This window comes from Formica exsecta, unplaced genomic scaffold, assembly GCF_003651465.1.
Source record: "Formica exsecta isolate Colony F162 unplaced genomic scaffold, ASM365146v1 scaffold21, whole genome shotgun sequence".
Lineage (NCBI taxonomy): Eukaryota > Metazoa > Arthropoda > Insecta > Hymenoptera > Formicidae > Formica > Formica exsecta.
This window is the reverse complement of record NW_021849398.1, coordinates 328,201-346,244: the sequence shown is the minus strand read 5'-3', so window position 1 is coordinate 346,244 and position 18,044 is coordinate 328,201. Positions and strand designations below refer to the sequence as shown.

Genomic DNA, 18,044 nt, shown 5'->3' with positions numbered 1-18,044 from the left:
GCTTCATTCTGCGAAAAACATTAAATTACATAAGTTGCATCTATGTGTATGTATGTCATGTCGCCGCAAGATCCACGTGGCGATGCAAAGATCATTATCTGCGACATGTGCATGTTCAAATATGACGGAATTATTTATTCCGCAAGTACGAGATACAGCTTTCGCGACTCGACTGTATAGCGGGTGTGTATTATAATTTATAATCATGTGTGTATGCGTGTTGTACGTAGAACGTTATATACGAGATGCACGTGATGAAGAAATATTGATACATATAAAAAAGATTAAACATTCCTGCAACTTTGCAACTTTTGCAGTTTGATTATATTATAACTCGGCTATACATGACTCTATCGAAGATTTTTTTAAAGACAACATTTTTCATTTTTCATTTTTCACAAAGATCTCCTTCCTCTCACATAAAATTTATATTACAATTATTTTCACTTATTATATATACACATACGTACATAATACGTGTGTAACATTTTCATATCTAACAGTTTGACTATATAATATTGTATTTCTTTGTCACCTATCGTATTGATATGTATTATATAACCATCTTATCTAGGAATATATTGACACAAAGTACATGACCCCTATTTTCGAGCTATCCTGCATATCGGAATTACTATCATGTGAAATATATTTATGTATAATCTCTTCTTTCTAACTGATTATAGTAGGCATTTCTTTGTCATCTATCATGTAGATATTGTTACTTATCCACATACAAAATATCTATTATGAAAGATATATATCTATAATGAAAGAATATTCACATAAAGCTCAAATTTTCATTTATTCCCGATGAATACCGACATTGTATTTCCAAGCTTAATTTACATCTAGCTATAGCTAGACTGTAAAATCTATTCCTTTGTAATTTTCTTCTCCTCCATATAGATATCGTTATCTAATACACGTGGGTTTATACATCATCATAAATCTTGATGCGGCAAAGCAACAGTCTCTTCCATGTCTTTTTCGCAAATTGGAATTATTTTCGCAGGTGCAATATTTACGTGTAGCTTTCGCGGCCCGACTATAGCGTGGCCATATCTCTCGCGAGCGTGTGCGACGAGATATAGACGGAACGAGGGGGAGGGAATCGTTCTTGGCATACTAGATAGCAGACGCGGCATGTCGCGAGGCGAGGCGCGGCGCGCGTCTCGCCGAGAGAACACGCTCGCGCGCGCGCGCGAGACGGGAACCGGAAGTCTATTTTCGTAGCCCGCACCAATTTAGAAGGCTTTATAGTTCGTGTGCGACGAGAGTTAGCGGCTCTAACCGTGCGCGTCGTCGGCGCTTTTGGACGCCGTTAATCGAGATTCGCGCCGCGTCCTCCTCGTCTTCCGCAAGACGAGCAAACATTGAAATTTTGCCGAATCGAAAACTCGAGTCGCGATCGGCGGTCGAGGAGAGAAATGCATTTATCGTCATCTTGAAAAGAGCTTTCTAGACAACAGGAGAAAAAGATACGTAAAAAATGAAGATTATATAATAAAAGAATTAAAAAGTATAAAAAATAAGAAGGCTGACGTTGTAAAGTTTTATCAGTCATAAGTATAAAATATAATTGTAAACTAATTGGAATAATTACATCATATATGAGATGGATAAGCATTTCTCGAATTGTAGAAAAATCAACGACATTTCTTTCGAGATAAAGAAGGAACGTTTTCATTGTAAATAACAGAATGAAATTAATATAATTAAGGGAAATTATATTACATATTTATATTACATATTTGTTTCGTGTATAATTTTATTGCAAGTTCTCCGCGACCTTCTCGGAGCATAAAATAGATAGATTTAAAACTAGACAAGATTATACTTTAATCTCTCGGGAGTTAAACGCTTTTGCTCACGTACTATTTAATGTTCTACGGACACAAGTGTGTCTTCCACGTGTGCCGGAGCTGTTTACCGCCGCAATGTTTTTTATCGTCGTTGGCAGAATTAATCGCAAGCTCGAGTAAAACGATCCCGTGTCGACATTGGAAACCTCGTATCCGGCCGGCCACTTCCCTCTTCCTCTCTCTTCCTCCCCGTTTGGCTTCCGTTCTACTCTAGAAACTCTTTCCTCTAGTTCCACGCCTTTCTTTCCTTCATAACGACGGCCAAATGACAATTTTTCATTCAGATGTTTATGATATTAATTATTATACAACATTTGTAATCAATTTCATGTAAATATATAATTATATACTGTTATAAAACTATAAGCCTCAGTTTACAATTAAAAGCGACTTAGCTAATTAACCGAAAACTCTTTTGTGTCTATTTCCTTCATTAAAATTTATTTTTTAAGAGTCTCTATTTTAAATCCTTAATTAGTCAAAAATTACAGATATTTCTGTTGAAAGAATCTATTTTAAAATAACAAAAAAAAAGCTACCATTAAAAAGTAAGGTAGAGAGAACATAAATGAAATATATCTTTTCTATAATATAATTTGGCAAAATAAAGTGAACATATACATATGTCAATAATTTACTTCTTAGAGAGAATAATCGAAAATTCATCCGTGCAAAGCAAAAACAACTTGGACACGAAACATGACTATAAAGAAGGAATGGAAGCGATATTTAGAACGGGATAGATACAGAGGAAGAGAGAGAAACGTCATATATAGTGTATGTGTGTGTGTATACATATGTGTAGTACGATAGCGTACAAACGCATTCACACGGCGACCACATCCCGTCTTTCGGTCTTTCGGTCTTCCGGCCCTGTCAGTAGCTTTCGTGGAAACGCCTCTGGCTTCCTTCCGGCCGTTTATCACTCGTTAGACGGACGGGCGACCGAACCCTCTCGATGTTCCGAATGCGGACACGGAACGTTCGTCCTTTCACAAGGATACTAGCTCGATTCCCCGTAGTAGTGGTAAACGGAGAGCGTGGTGTACAAATGCTAAGAATAAGCGGCGCACAGTATCCTTTGGTATGTGCCGACCGACCGTTTTTAAGCTTTGGGACGGTCCTTTGCGGTTAACTCGACACATCCGGTTCCGATCGATGATGCTCGGAATTATAAGAGATACGCAAAAAAATATTCTAAATAAAAAGAGATCTCGTCTTTACCTTATACATATATCTGATATAATATACACATATTTTTCTCCTCTTAAAAGTCACATCAATTTTATTATTCCTTCGTTCCCTTTCTTTATATTGTGCTCTTTGTTTGGCAATCATTATTACGTCTTCAAAAATATGAATGTACAATTTGCTTTATTCAACTAACTTTTATATATCGAAAGCATTCTAAATTCGCTACTTTGGCCATTAAGAAATAATGCAATATCTAAAAAGGATCGGAAAAAAGTTTTGCTCTTTTATAGACTTATAATAATCAAAATAATCGTGTATATTTTCTACTCTTGGACGATTCGCGACAAGAGAGTGTAAAGTTAGGAAGAATAATTTTCGCGCGTAGGAGCCCCCCTCTCTCATACTTGAGAGAATAACAACCGCGTGCACTGCGGACAATTGCGAAACGTCGCGGTCTGAATATCTCTCAATAGAGAGATATCCTCTCGGCTTGAAATTCCTATCTGCCGCGAATTCGCCACGGCGCGTATACGCGCCAAGAAGAAGGAAGAGGAAGGAAGAGGAAGCAAGAAGGGGAAGAAGGGGGGAGGGACGACAGGCGGAGAGAAAGGAAGAATGGTTACCAGCGCCTTTCCGGCGGAAGAGGACTCGTATGCACCGAAGCGTTTCTAGTTCCTGTCGCTCACCCACACACACGAGCTGGATATAATTCCACAAATGAAATTATTCTAATTTCAGGATGTATTCCTCGACATTTTTGATTGCTAATTCAAATATCAGGACGCGTATTTTTCAGCATCGTCGAAACAAAAATAATATCCGAGCTATAAAAGAAGAGACCGATTGAAAAAAAGATTTCTCGGCAAATTGTAAAATCGTGCGTTTATCAGGGATTTCATTCGAACATACGCATTAAAAATTTTATCTGTCTCCCTCTACGAGACAGCGTTATGAAACATTGTATTAGAGATCGAAAATCAGACGAACGTGCGCGCTCGACGCGACGTTGATCGTGTTTCTCGCCCCACGATAGCGTGTTGTTGAACTTGCTACGCGATAAAGGGCCTCCGCCTCATTCTCACTCTCCATCACTCTCTTTCTCTCTCTACTTTTTCCACCTCGCTCTGGTCACTCGCTTCTCTTCGAGTTCCCAACTTTCGCTTTATGGGCACGACATTGACAGACGACAGGACAGCGTTCTTAACACCCATTATGGTGTTAAATGTAATCATTCAGCTTCGAGTTTGATCTATTTTCATTTTTATATCTTGTAAATACAATGAATACTTAGTGTGTGCGTGTGTGTATGATTAATGTCTTAAGATCTCATAAATTTAATAATTTCCAATTATAAAATGTGTGTGGGTATATATGTATTTATAATTTATATAAAATACAGATGTTTAATTAAAATTACACATTAAGACATGTAGAGAAATCTATTAATTCATTTACATTATTTCTTTTTAAGAGCTTCTGTAAGGTAAGCCCTATAAGATTTTAGGAAAAAAGTATAGTACTATTAAAGTATACTTTTGGATTTCCAAAATTTAATCGCGTAAGATTATCTATAACTATTTCATTCTAAGATGTATTTTACATCGAATTTTTATAATAAACAAAAAGGTTGCACGTAAACGATTGGTAAAATGCATCTATTTCGTTAACATTCTATTATGCGCCAGCAGACGCGGGTCCGATGTTGTCACTTAACAGCCTGATAAAGAAGAAGCGGAAGAAAATGAACAAGTTGCGCGATACACACGGTCGGAGCGAGGACCGCGAAGAAGAAGAAGAAGAAGAAGAGACGATGCTTTACTCAACGGAGGTTATTTCCGCCAGAAGCATCCAATCGTGAAAAGCACCGAGATCTATTCTCCGAGCGAGCAACGAGAAATAGAAAGAGGAAGAGGGGAAGGAGGAGAGATGAAAAAGAGAGAGCATCAAAAGTGCGGCGCTATCGCCAACTCCACGCTCTCGGGTCATCGGGCCGAGCAGAAACCGTCACAGAATGAACGAACGATCGATCGATCGGTCGGTCGGCGGAAATAGAGAAAAATGTGAAGGATAACGGAGGGGGAAGAAAAAGAGGAAACGCCCGGCAAGAAAACGGCAGGCCGAAAGAATCCGCCGGATTTCCGCTCGGCGTTAAAGCCGCCTATCAAGAATCGCCGCGTTGCGCAACGCTTATACCCGATGTCTGTGTGTCTATGTATCTCTACGTACATATGTGTGCGCGAGGGCGCGCATACGCGCACCCGATAACGCACGATACGAGTCGCGAGAGGGGAAGCGAATAAATTAATAGATGGGTTGCACGCGCGTTCTCCAGGGGCTCTCTAGGCTCTTTCCTTCTCGTGGCACATATGACATCGAAATAAATTCCAAGAGAAGAGCAATATGTAAGGCGTTATGTAACGACACGATCGATAGTCATCAGAGCGCGACGCTAGTAGTATCCCAGTGAATTTATTAAGAACCAGTCTATTCTAGCAGTATGAAAAATTGATGATTTTTAGACATTTTTTTTTGAAGATTATTGAAAAATTTATTTATTTGGCATTTTACATATGTTTTTATCGATGTTTAAATAGGACGTCGACATTTTTCAATCTTGGATATTTAGCTTTTTTTCTTAAAATGAAAAAAACTCGTTCTAGTTTTATTCCGTAGGATATTTTTGAGATATTAAACCTAATTAGAATTAAAAAAATTAATATTTAATATCTTTCTGATATTTAAAAAATGAAAAAAAATTCAGCAAAATTGGAACATCTAATTTTAAAATGACACTACTTTGTTATATTTCAAATTTTCCTAATGAAATTAGATCCAATATACCAAAAACATCTTTTGGAATAAAACCAGATCAAATTTTTTCATTTCAGACACAGACGATTTTTTCATTACACAGAAGAGCAGCATATCACATCATGTTAGATTGAACAATGCATTTTTGAATACGCAAAGATAAATAAGATTTAAAAATATTAATATACTGTTTAAACATCAATAAGAACATATGTAAAACGCCAAAAAGATCAATATATATATTATCAATTTTTCATATTACTAGAATAGATTGTGCCCGTATGGCGTTTACGAGAAATTCGTGCAACAGCGTGTGAATCCATAGATACAATCAAAGACAGATACCTCACAATTTATTTTAAATTCGATTTGCGCAATTTCCATCTTCATTTAAATATATAATGCATCTTGTACAATATCAAACAAAGGAAGAAAGGGGCATCGATAACGCAAAGAAATTTGCAGAGTCACCAATGACGCGATCATCGCGCGAAATTTACTTCCTCTGGAACGCGCGCAGATCTCCGTGCAAAAGTCTCTATCGACTGCCTCTTGTCAAATAATGCATCGCGAGCTGAAAATCCGCTCGACGCTTGCGAGCTCACGTGTCGTATCGACCTCACGTTCTTCCGCCCCGCGTATTAAGCCGCTTCCTTTCGCGGCGCGATATCGACGCGTTCCTCATCGTCGACGACGACGCACATCCGGTCGCCTCCGATTGTTCGACAAAGCGAGAGCCCAGGCGCAAACTGACCTGCGTTAACTCGAGTTTCGTGAGACTCGATATACGTTCGGGATAATCATCAGGTCATCGTCGAGGGCGCGTTTGGGCGGAAATAACTTTCACGGTGAATTTCGAGTTTTTCTCGGCCGGTTGTTTTGTCTGCAAAGCGTTTTTTTTTTTTTCACGTTTCTCCGCCAAAGCTTTTACTCGGCAACAACTAAACACGTACGATTCAGAGTTTTGTAATCGAATTGGAAACCTCGGACGATTCTGCTTCTCCCGAGTCTTGAAAGATTTAAAAATTATTCTAAGGGTATAAACTTCATTTTAAAGTCTTGCCGTATTCTAAAGAAAGAAAGAAACTAGAGAAGATACAAAATACCTAAACTTTTTCCAACGTTTTCATTTTATCCATACCAGTAGCTATTGTAACTAAATCGCAATATATTTTCTTGAAAACCATGGCATTCTCGAGAGAAAGCAAAGAATTTTCTTTTCTCGCTTGATTCGCGTAAAAATTAGTTAAACTAAACAAGAGTCGTTTTCATAAAATTTATTAATTCACATCAAGTTTAAGAAAAATTCAGTCATTTATAAAAGAATCTCGTCACGCTTGTCTTTCGACACCGCGGATATACGTCGATTTTCTCGTGAAAAAATGGTCGGACATTCGGAATTCGCGCGTCGTTCGAGAACACGTTGCATAAAAATCATAAACTCATGGTGAATTCATCCTGGCGAGGCGTATCGTTCGCCAGAAAATGTTGAGAAATCTCGGTAAGAGCTTGGGCGAGAGTTCCGAGGCGAGGAGCGAGGAGTTCCTCTCGATGTCCCGCGGAGAATATCGCGTGGGCCCGGAATACGTGGTCGGAGCCGCTTTCTATATGCGCAAGGGCTCGGAATGCTCGTCGTCTCCCTTCGCGCACAATTTTACTCGCGATCGCGACTCCTACGAATCCAGAGCTACATGCCGTACCCGTACAACATCGCGCGCCGATGCAATGTTCAACTTTCACGAGAGGACAGATATCTTTGAATAACGATGAGATTGGCAAAGCACGCCCATATACATGTACATGTATAATATGAACGATAAATATAATTATATAAAATTGATGAAAAATGTTTCAAAAATGTCTTGATAAAAGATTGTAATATATAACAAAAAGGAGAGAGAAGAGAGCATACGCGCGTAAGCATTTAAAGAAATTTATACAGTTTTTTTTTGTTATCGACAGAAATATAATGTACCTACGTTTTTAAAATAACAATACATAATTTCCCTAAATTAGAGAATAAGTGTTGAAAAGGTATCTACGGCAAAAGGGTTAAGAAACGGGTCGCGCGCGGAGCCGAGTCAAGTCAAGTCGAGCCGAGCCGAGCCGAGCCGAGCCACGCGTTAAATCATTGATCGTGGAGCGCGTGGGTGCGTCATCGCGACGTTGGTGGGAGAATACATTTCGGATTTTTGTCCGTCGGGAATTTGCGTGCCGCTAATGGCATCGCCAACGCCTACGAGATTCGAGGCTAGGCAACCTGCAACGTTTCGCGCGCGCTACCGCGTAAGGCGAGGCCAGAGTCCAGAGAAGCCGGCCGCTACCCACCCGGTTCCTCCTACGGGAAAGAACGGGACGGAGAGAGGAAAGAGAGAATCGAAAAAAGAAGGACGAATTCTCTCTCCTTGCTCGGTTGGATCGGGAGCGAGAGAGCAAGAATGCTGGCCGGTCCAGAGCGAGTTTACACGTCCGCTCCATCGATCGGCTAACTGAATCGCCGTATTTCCGCCGAACGAGTTCACCTACGCGTATGCCGATAGTTCTCGGTTACCGCTCTCCGCTCCGATCCTCCAGACTGGTCCTATTCCTTCACGCAGGTCTCGCATGCGTTTTTGTCTCCGTCTCTCTCTCTCTCTCTTCCATTCATTCTAGAATTTTTTTTCACATTAAAAAAATTACTAAAGAAATCATTCACAAGAATTATTATTTTGATTCTCAATTGTATAATAAAAGTGTCGAAGAAATATATGAATTTTAACATTCTGGAAAATTAGACGGTGTATTCCAAATGGACTCACTGGCTATCATGTTCCAGCATGATGGAAGCTTTCATGACATCTTTCTTGACGACCGGCCCGATACGAATTCCGGAGTACTATGAACAAAGATAAAAATATCATTAGCGAAAGAAAGATTGTTAAATGCAATAAGATCAAATAGCAAGCGACCGCGATTTGTCATTACGCAAGTCGCTCCGATTTCGCTCGACAGCGTGCAATGTGTGCCTGTCATCTTGGCAACATTATTACATAGTTTCTTGCGTTACGTTATTTCGCACATTGTTACGTAACGAAAGGGGGAAAGAACGATTGCTGTAACGATCTAACAGCCGGGGTCGTGCATCGCAGACGATTTTGCACTTGTCTCATCTCTTCGTCTCCGAACCAGTTCTTACAGACAATGTAACTTTTCGTCGACGCGTGATCACATTTGCGCAAAAAAAAAAAAAAAAAAATCTTGCAATCTGTTTGCTCGAAAATGGAATAACCGTTTCGAGAAAGAAACGGTGAGTGGATCGGGGTTTCGCGGTACGTTTGTGAATCGCTATGCTAGTTACCCCGGGACCGAATCTCCGGAATCATTGCCACCGAGAAACCACCACGGATCCCGCGGGTCTAGGCAAAAATAACCAGTGACGCATGCACGTCGTCCGGATTCGGACCGTACGGTGCAGCGAGACGGGACGACACGCGAGATGCGCGACGCAACATGTTGAAATAAACGCGCGACGCGACGCGACGCGACGCAAACAAGCCGTTTCGCGGCTTTACCGAGAAAAGCCGCTCTTCGCGCTCGGAGAAGCGCCGCGATAGAGTCGGAATTAAAACCGAACGGTGTAACGAGCGTCTTCACTTTTTTTTACAAGATATATAAAAAGATCCGCAATCTATCTCAAGATCAAAAAAATTCATCCAACAATCTGTCTCTGAAAAGATTTTTCGATACATTGTTTGATGTATCTAAATTCCTCGATTGTTATATAAATCAACGACACTTTATTAGTAATTTTATTTCGATATTTACTACATATACAAATTTAACTCTGGTTTATTCTTAAAAAATATACATACATGATTTCAAAATAGCACCACACACACACACACATATATATATATATATATATAAATCAACACTTTCAATGCATCTCGTTGAATAGATATAAAGAAATTAATTAGATATATATATATGTGACTATATTTCCGATAACTGCCAGATTATACCGCAATACTCAGCTTCAATCATTCGCCATACAACGCAAATCTCCTGATGTTCCTTATAATTACGCTCGTGCGTCTGTTTTCCGGTTGCGAAATGGATATATATCATCTGCTGATATGGCCAATGTATATAAAATGATACTCGATATATGGGATTAATTGCTGCGTTAAGAACTGCGATCAAGTTTAAACACACTAGTATAATAAGTATAGTATAACTTCCAGACTTTTTATCTCTTCGCGCTTCGTCTCTCTTACTCTTTTTCTATCGTTCATTACTCTCCGGTACATAAACAAGATCATTATATATAAGCTTTCCTTTTGGACACTAAAGTACTAAAACATTCTATACTAAGGTATGTATTAATAGCCATTTTGATATTTAACAATCCTTAAATAAATTGAAGTTTATATAACTTATCACATTCCGTAGAATGCTGTAGGTGTACATTATTCATTTTTTTTTTCTATAAATAATTATTCTAATTTCTTCCCTTCTTTTTACGCGCGTAATAATAAACTTTCGTAAAACTTATTAATATTTTAAAGTTTATAAAGAGAAGTTTATAACGATCCCACGTTTCAAATACACATTCGTCTTTATCGCTTCCTCTGCGCGCACCCTCGCGAACCGCGCATCCTCCGCGATTGTAACGATAATTATTCTTGCAGGTATACAGACCGTGCAAATGGTAGGCTCCTATTTACGGGCCAATTCTCGAGCCGGTATAATCAGGCGGTTGATAGGCAGGCGATCAAGAAATGAAAAGTACAGACAAACGAATGAACAAATGGACAAATGGAGTGGAAGTTGATACGTTCACGCACTGAGAAACAAAAAATTGTTAACTTGGCTAAATTCGTCCAACTAATTACTATTTCTTTGTATTTCTTTAATTGAAATATTTAAGTATTTAAGTCAAATATACGTCATGTTAGATTTAATATATCGTATTTGACTTAAATATTTCAATTAAAAATTTAATTCAATGTAAAAAACTTGCCGCTGCCATAAGAATATTATAATTGTGATAAATGATATACGTAATAATGAAAAATTATCAATATCTTTATATATTGTAATAAAATTAATCATTATTCCATAACAGCGCCAAGTTTTTTTTTACATTAAATATTTTTTTTAGTTTAAGTGCACCGTTTTTTATACACATTAGGCTTTAAAAAATTCTTTATCAGCGAATGTATTTTGTAGGTTTAACTATCAACCGTCATCGCGCCATCTTGTAAAGAAACAAAAATATATCGGCCTTTCTAATCCGGGAAATCAAAAGCTCTTATTCTAAAGCAAAACAATTATAATGACGTATGGAAAAAATAGAAATTTTTACATTGGAAATTTGTAATATTTTTCTTCATAGAGCACGTGAAGCAAAAATAAAGACGCTTTTGTTACGTAAAATGGACAAGCTATCGATTGAGCCTATTGAGAACTTGATCGGTTCAGTCGTTACTGAGATCCAATAATCTAAAGTACTCGCACACAACTCGGCGGCTCGCGTATAGATACACAATCCGCCTTTGCTGTTGCTGCGCGTGACTTGGCGCGAGACACTACCGTGTCTCTTGATAAGTGTGTTTTAGAACTTCCGGTGCGCGTTGCATTCCGATCCTGACACCAGATATATATATATATATATATATATATCGTCAATTTGCGTCGGTTCTATTTATTACACATTGCGGGGATGTAGTTTCGTGAAATGTCAAAGCTAAAAAACAAAGCAACAAGCGTACGTGCACTGAAATTTGAATATCAATACAATACTATAATATTTAAATATTTTTAGATAATAATAATCACACATATAATTAAAATAATGTGCACACGGTAATACATTATTCAATTACTGTATTTTCGTCAAGTTTCTTTTTTTTCTAATAACGTTTCTGATTATTGAATTTAAACCAATTTCTACAGTGTATTCAAAAGCAAATTTCTTCGAATTCCTCGTGAATTAAAAGCAAATCGAATAAATGAGTGGGAAATTTTCTTTGGAAACAATAGTCGTTTATCAGTACGATCAGTACTTGGTCTCGACGTTCTTCTCCGTACGCTATCAAAATTCGTAGCAAGTCGCAAATTGACGATACTTGGCTTTGGAAGAACGGATGCTCCCAAAGAGGGGGAAAAGGGAAGAAAAGGGGGAGGAGGGTAAAAGACGAGAGAGATGCCGTGATGGAAAAAAAATTGAGCGCGGGAGAAAGAAGGGGAGAGACGCGCGAACGAGAGAGAAGAAGAGGGACCCGATACGACGAGAAAAAAGGCGGACACGGCAGATGTTGCCGGCGAAAGAAACGCCGCTGGTACAAGCGGGAGGAAGTTGAGAGGAAGAGTAAGACGGTGAGGAAGCGGGGCGAGAGGAAATCACCAGCGCGCGGTACAGAGGGAGAGAGGGACGAAGGTGGGGTTCGGTCAGGAGACCGGGGCGAGGGGGTGTGCTTCCGGCATTTAAAACCAGCCGTCGGAGCACGGATCCTCTTTAGCCTCTCGTCGTAACTGCGGCACGCTGCGCCGAAGAAGGAAACGCTAATTTATTAAACTCGCCTCCCATTCTGCTCCTCCTGCATATCCTGCCCGTGCGCGCGCGTGTACGATTAGCGTCACCGAAGGACAAGCGTGTTTTGCGCCTCTCGCAAATTCGGTGACGAGCCTTTTTTTTTTGTTTTTTGTTTGCACGAAGACTGTCGCGGTGGTCATCATCGCGAGAGATGCATCTCGTAAGCGAATATTCGATCCAAGTAAATTACGATCCTAGCTAGCTACCAGAATCTCAAGACAGCTCATAATTTTTGAACGATAAATGAGTAAAAAAAAAAAGAAGAAAAAAAGGCTTTAAGCTTTAGGAATGGTTGACAAAGTCACCTTCTTCGAGTAAAATTCAAAATATGCACAAAAATCTTAATCCCTCTCAGTTAATTAGTGCAGAGACATGCAAAAAAATTGGAAAATGATAACTTTTCTCGATAAAGAAATTTGCTACAAAAAATTCATCTCTCTTTCCATAATGGTCAAAGAGGCTGATAAGATTGAAACAACATCCGGGTTGTGTGTTAGGACAGCTTATATATATAATCTTGGGTTATAAAGCTTGATGAAATTAATCGAGATTCGCGATTTAACGCGTTAATGTGCAGCTTTTCTCGATTGTTTCTTGAAAAACGCGCTCGCGAAGGCGAACGCGAACGCGGCAGAGCGTGCACGGGGCATCCGCGCATCCGCTCCCATGTCCCCGGCATATGCAAGCCGCGCTCATATTGCCGCGGTTAGAAACAATGCGAGGAAACGAGCCATCTTTTCTCGCTGCATCGTACCGGCGCGGAAGAGAAGCGAGTGCCGCGCGTTTCCGCCCGCCCGTGACGCGAACAGTCGACGACGCAGGTAGGTAGGTAGATAGGTGGGTAGATGGGTAGATAGGTAGGTAGGTAGGTAGGTAGGTAGGTAGGTAGGTAGGTAGGTAGGTAGGTAGGCAGGCAGATAGAGGTATCCGAGACCCGCCAGATTTTTGTACCGGCCAGATGCTGCGAAATTTCAGATGCAGAATAGCCCGAGAAATCCCTTCCGCCGCCGAAAATCCCCGCGGCGACGAGCCGTAAAAGTTGAGAGTTTTCCTATTGTATAAGAATTCTGTAACAAGAATTCCAACACTCGCGCGAAAAATGTTGGAAACTCGAGTTTAAATTCCACAAAAGTATAAGATTTCGTTTAAGCGAACAATAATACATTGTCATTCATTTTGCGAAATGCTCTTCGTTAATACTCCGAAAGGTAGAGGAAGAGATATAACGTAGAAGAAGAAAAGATAAAGTAAAAGAGTTGTCAAAAGTATTTGCAGTCGAGTTATCGAGTCCGTAGAAATCTCGGACATTGCGTGATATAAACAACGACGGCAAAGATGAACAGATTCGCCCGAACGGATAATTTGTAAAAAGAACGAACGAACAAGAATGCGCGCGCATGTGTGTGTGTGTGTGTGTGTGTGTGTATCGTCGCCGAGGCGGAGCGGAAGTTCTAATTACCGGATTGTGTAATTTGTTAGACGCGAACGATAGGCGCGATTATGAAAATGCATTAGTCTCGTTTCGAGGGAACCCATTTCTTAATGCATAACTGGCGTGTAAAGAAACTGTTGTCGTGCCGAGCGTTCAGAAACAATGCGAGGAAGCAGAACCATATTTTCCTGTTGCGCTCGCATTGAAATGTAGCCGAGAAAGGCGGACTCCGTCCGCTCGTGACGACGCGCTCTTCTCTTCTCCGCTCTGCTCCGCTCCGCTCCGATTCTGGACGAAGGACTGGAGAGCTTTCAAGAGAAGACACACACACACACACACACACACACACACACACCGAATAAACTCGACCGCGACAGACAAATGTACAGGGTGACGTGCAAAAAAGTAACTCGAGTTTAATATCGACATGTTGCGAAGAGAATGTTTTTCAATCAATTAATATATATTTATATAGCATGCGTTTGCAATTATGATATGAATCTAATAATATCCTTTACAACATTAATAAGCTTCATTGTCTCACAGAGCGTAATCTCTCATTTTACTCCGTGCTACTAATTTCGAGAGTTTTAATTCCGCGAATCTTCAATTTTCGCTTAATTATACAATCGCGCGTCGAACATACATCTAATCAACATATTCATCGACGATATATTACGCAGTTTCGATAACGATATCAATGGTAATCGGTGTTGCTACACAATCGTGTCAATACCGTGTCATCACTTGTTACATAACGATTTCGATAATAACGAAATTCCGTAAGAACGATGGTATTTGATTCGCGAAAGACTGGTTGCTCGATGAGCCCGATTGTTTTCGATCATTGTTACAGACAGTGCGCAATCGCACCTGACTCGCGAGAGTATGTCTATAAACGGGCAATCGCCGATCGCGCGCATGTTCCAAGAAGAGCGTAACATCCCGATTAAGCTATATTCCGATCCCGTTCATCTAAAGGGGGCAAGGACAGGAAGACGCACCTGATAAGAAACATCAATTCAAAGACGCTACTGTGCATTCGCGTCGTTTAATAACGACGAGGGCGCGCGCCGATACGTTGTTTACGTTTATAATTACAAACAGTCTAGAGTAGTTTACGAAGCTGCGCCTTAAAAAATATCTTCAGGGAGAATATTCTTGACTTTTTACATTGATTCTCCTTTATGCATTAGTCATTGAATCCAAAAGTTGTATCATTCTATTCTTGCATGTATAGTCATGTATGATAAAAATGTATAAAAAAGATTATTAGCTTTAATTTACACGTTTGATATAGAAAAAAACTTTATACCCCATAAAGTACATGTATATGTATACTAATACGAATAACTCATAAATATTGTAATAAGATTTATACTTTTATATTCTAGAGAGAGGTTCTTTTTTAAAATAAATGTTTTCAAAATAAATAAATAAAGATTATATACTATGTATCGGAAATAATAATCCCGAATTGCTTGATGTAGAAACCAGCCATGTAAAATTAATAACGAAGAAACGTGCATTTTGCGCATTTTTAATTTCGCAAGTTGTGCCTGATTTCAACGATTACAAAGCTATAAAGATACATCTCAACACGTTTATCAAATAAATCGATTAAAAAATAGAATTTTGAATATTTAAAAATGTTTTGGTCATTTCGTCAACTATGGAGCCGTTATTTATTCGCCGGTGCCCTAAAACTGCTGCGATTTCTGAATCGTCTGTCCGTCGGTTGGTCGGTCGGTCGGTCTTGTCAGTCTGTATCCGTTCATCCGTCGATCCGTCCACCCACGATGCCTGCGCGCCGAGTGTGGGCAGTTTCCTGTACGTTGTGCGTGATCACGTATTCCTTTTTTCCAGCCTACACACGTCCGCGAGCGCGCGAGCGCGAACCTCTATATTGGCAAAAGCGAGGCGTTTCGAGAGAAAAAGAGAAAGAGATGGATAGATAAATAAAGATAGATAGATAGATAGATAGATAAATAGATAAATTACATGGATAGAAAGAAGAGAGAGAGAGAGTACGAATAACTCATAAATATTGTAATAAGATTTATACTTTTATATTCTAGAGAGAGGTTCTTTTTTAAAATAAATGTTTTCAAAATAAATAAATAAAGATTATATACTATGTATCGGAAATAATAATCCCGAATTGCTTGATGTAGAAACCAGCCATGTAAAATTAATAACGAAGAAACGTGCATTTTGCGCATTTTTAATTTCGCAAGTTGTGCCTGATTTCAACGATTCCAAAGCTATAAAGATACATCTCAACACGTTTATCAAATAAATCGATTAAAAAATAGAATTTTGAATATTTAAAAATGTTTTGGTCATTTCGTCAACTATGGAGCCGTTATTTATTCGCCGGTGCCCTAAAACTGCTGCGATTTCTGAATCGTCTGTCCGTCGGTTGGTCGGTCGGTCGGTCTTGTCAGTCTGTATCCGTTCATCCGTCGATCCGTCCACCCACGATGCCTGCGCGCCGAGTGTGGGCAGTTTCCTGTACGTTGTGCGTGATCACGTATTCCTTTTTTCCAGCCTACACACGTCCGCGAGCGCGCGAGCGCGAACCTCTATATTGGCAAAAGCGAGGCGTTTCGAGAGAAAAAGAGAAAGAGATGGATAGATAAATAAAGATAGATAGATAGATAGATAGATAAATAGATAAATTACATGGATAGAAAGAAGAGAGAGAGAGAGAGAGAGAGAGAGAGAAAGAAAGAAAGAGAGAGAGAGAGAGAGAGAAAAAAATATCATTGTCGCATGTGTGTTGCGTGAGTTTAACCCGTCAACCCTCTCCGCCTCTTCATTCTCGCGACTCTGGCCACACTGTGATACTTCGATTCTCCCTCCCTCTCTCCTGCTCCCCTTTCGCGCCACGAAACGTGTTCTGTATGCACGTGAGGAAATAGAGAGGAAAGGAGGGAGACAAAGCTGAGAAGGGAGAGGGAAGGGAAAGACAGGCGATCGTGCGTGCGGGTCTCTCGCATGTGCGTGCGATAAAACTGACGTCATGGGGCCACGTGATGGTATGATACGGTGGGGAGAACCCATTCATAACCTGAGCAAGGACAGGCTTAAGGCCGTTTCGGACGGTGTATTACCTCCGCGAGCTCCAAGATGACAGGAAGTTTTTACCGTGCTCTTTCTCTCTCTTTCTCTTCTATCTCTCTTTCTCTATATATGGCACCGCAAAAAAAAATATTTTTGGACGGACATGCGAGTGATGCCAGCTACGACTGGCGAAATGTATATACACACACATATATATATATACACATACGTGTGTACATATTTTACACACACAACACGTATGTATATATATATATATATATATATATATATGTACCACAAACTTTCTGGCGGGATTGTCTCTACTATTACGTTCATTGTATCGTAGTCGGAGCTTGTTGTGAATGATATCTCAGTTCCAAGAGATAACGGGACATTTTTACCATACCTCTCTCGTCGATGCTCTCATGTAAATATACAAGTCTGTCTGATTAAGGACAAACATGCATATCGCGATGTCACTGCGTATCAGTGCTACATGATTGTAGTTTTTTAGTAAATAATATACTCCGCACAAACGACGTATTTATTTATCCGTATGCAAAATATTAATGTAAATTAATAATTCGCAAACGTTTGATGCAAACCATATAATTCTGTCACATTATCATCGAAAGAAAATTTACGTTTGTACAATTACTACGCGCTAGAAATAACATGCTAATTGTATCGTGAGAAACATCAACACATATTTTTTTTTAAATATTATTTGAAACATCTGCTTTAGAAAGAGAGAAAAAGAGAGAGAGAGAGAGAGAAAATTCAAAAATTAACTCGAGGACGGCGTGCGAATTTTTTGTCGATACGTGGTATATAAGACACCCTATAGAAAGCTATGAGGCGTGCCCACGGTTGAACAGCGCGGCTGATAGCACGATGGATCACGAGTACAAGCACCGTATGCGACCAATGAGCCGTATCCTGCTAAACTGTTAAGAAGGAAGTGGTTCGTTGCTGCTGCTGTTGCTGCTGTTCTCTCTCCATCTGTCTATCTATCTAGCCACTGATCTATCTATCTGTCAGTCCCTCCGTTTCTCTGCTCTTTTACAGAGATCTACACGCGCTTGATGATACATATATA

At 39.7% G+C, this 18,044-nt stretch overlaps 1 protein-coding gene across 1 annotated transcript in view; it reads right to left on the bottom strand.

Moving 5' to 3' along the window:
• Positions 1 to 8,642: 8,642 nt before the first annotated feature.
• Positions 8,643 to 18,044, bottom strand: part of LOC115234828 (eukaryotic translation initiation factor 5B) — a 15,300-nt gene continuing 5,898 nt past the window's right edge. Inside the window, exon 12 of the mRNA XM_029806177.1 lies at positions 8,643 to 8,745. Within this exon, the coding sequence (XP_029662037.1) occupies positions 8,665 to 8,745 (81 nt within the window). The 3' untranslated portion in view covers positions 8,643 to 8,664. The remainder of the gene's footprint in view (positions 8,746 to 18,044) is intronic.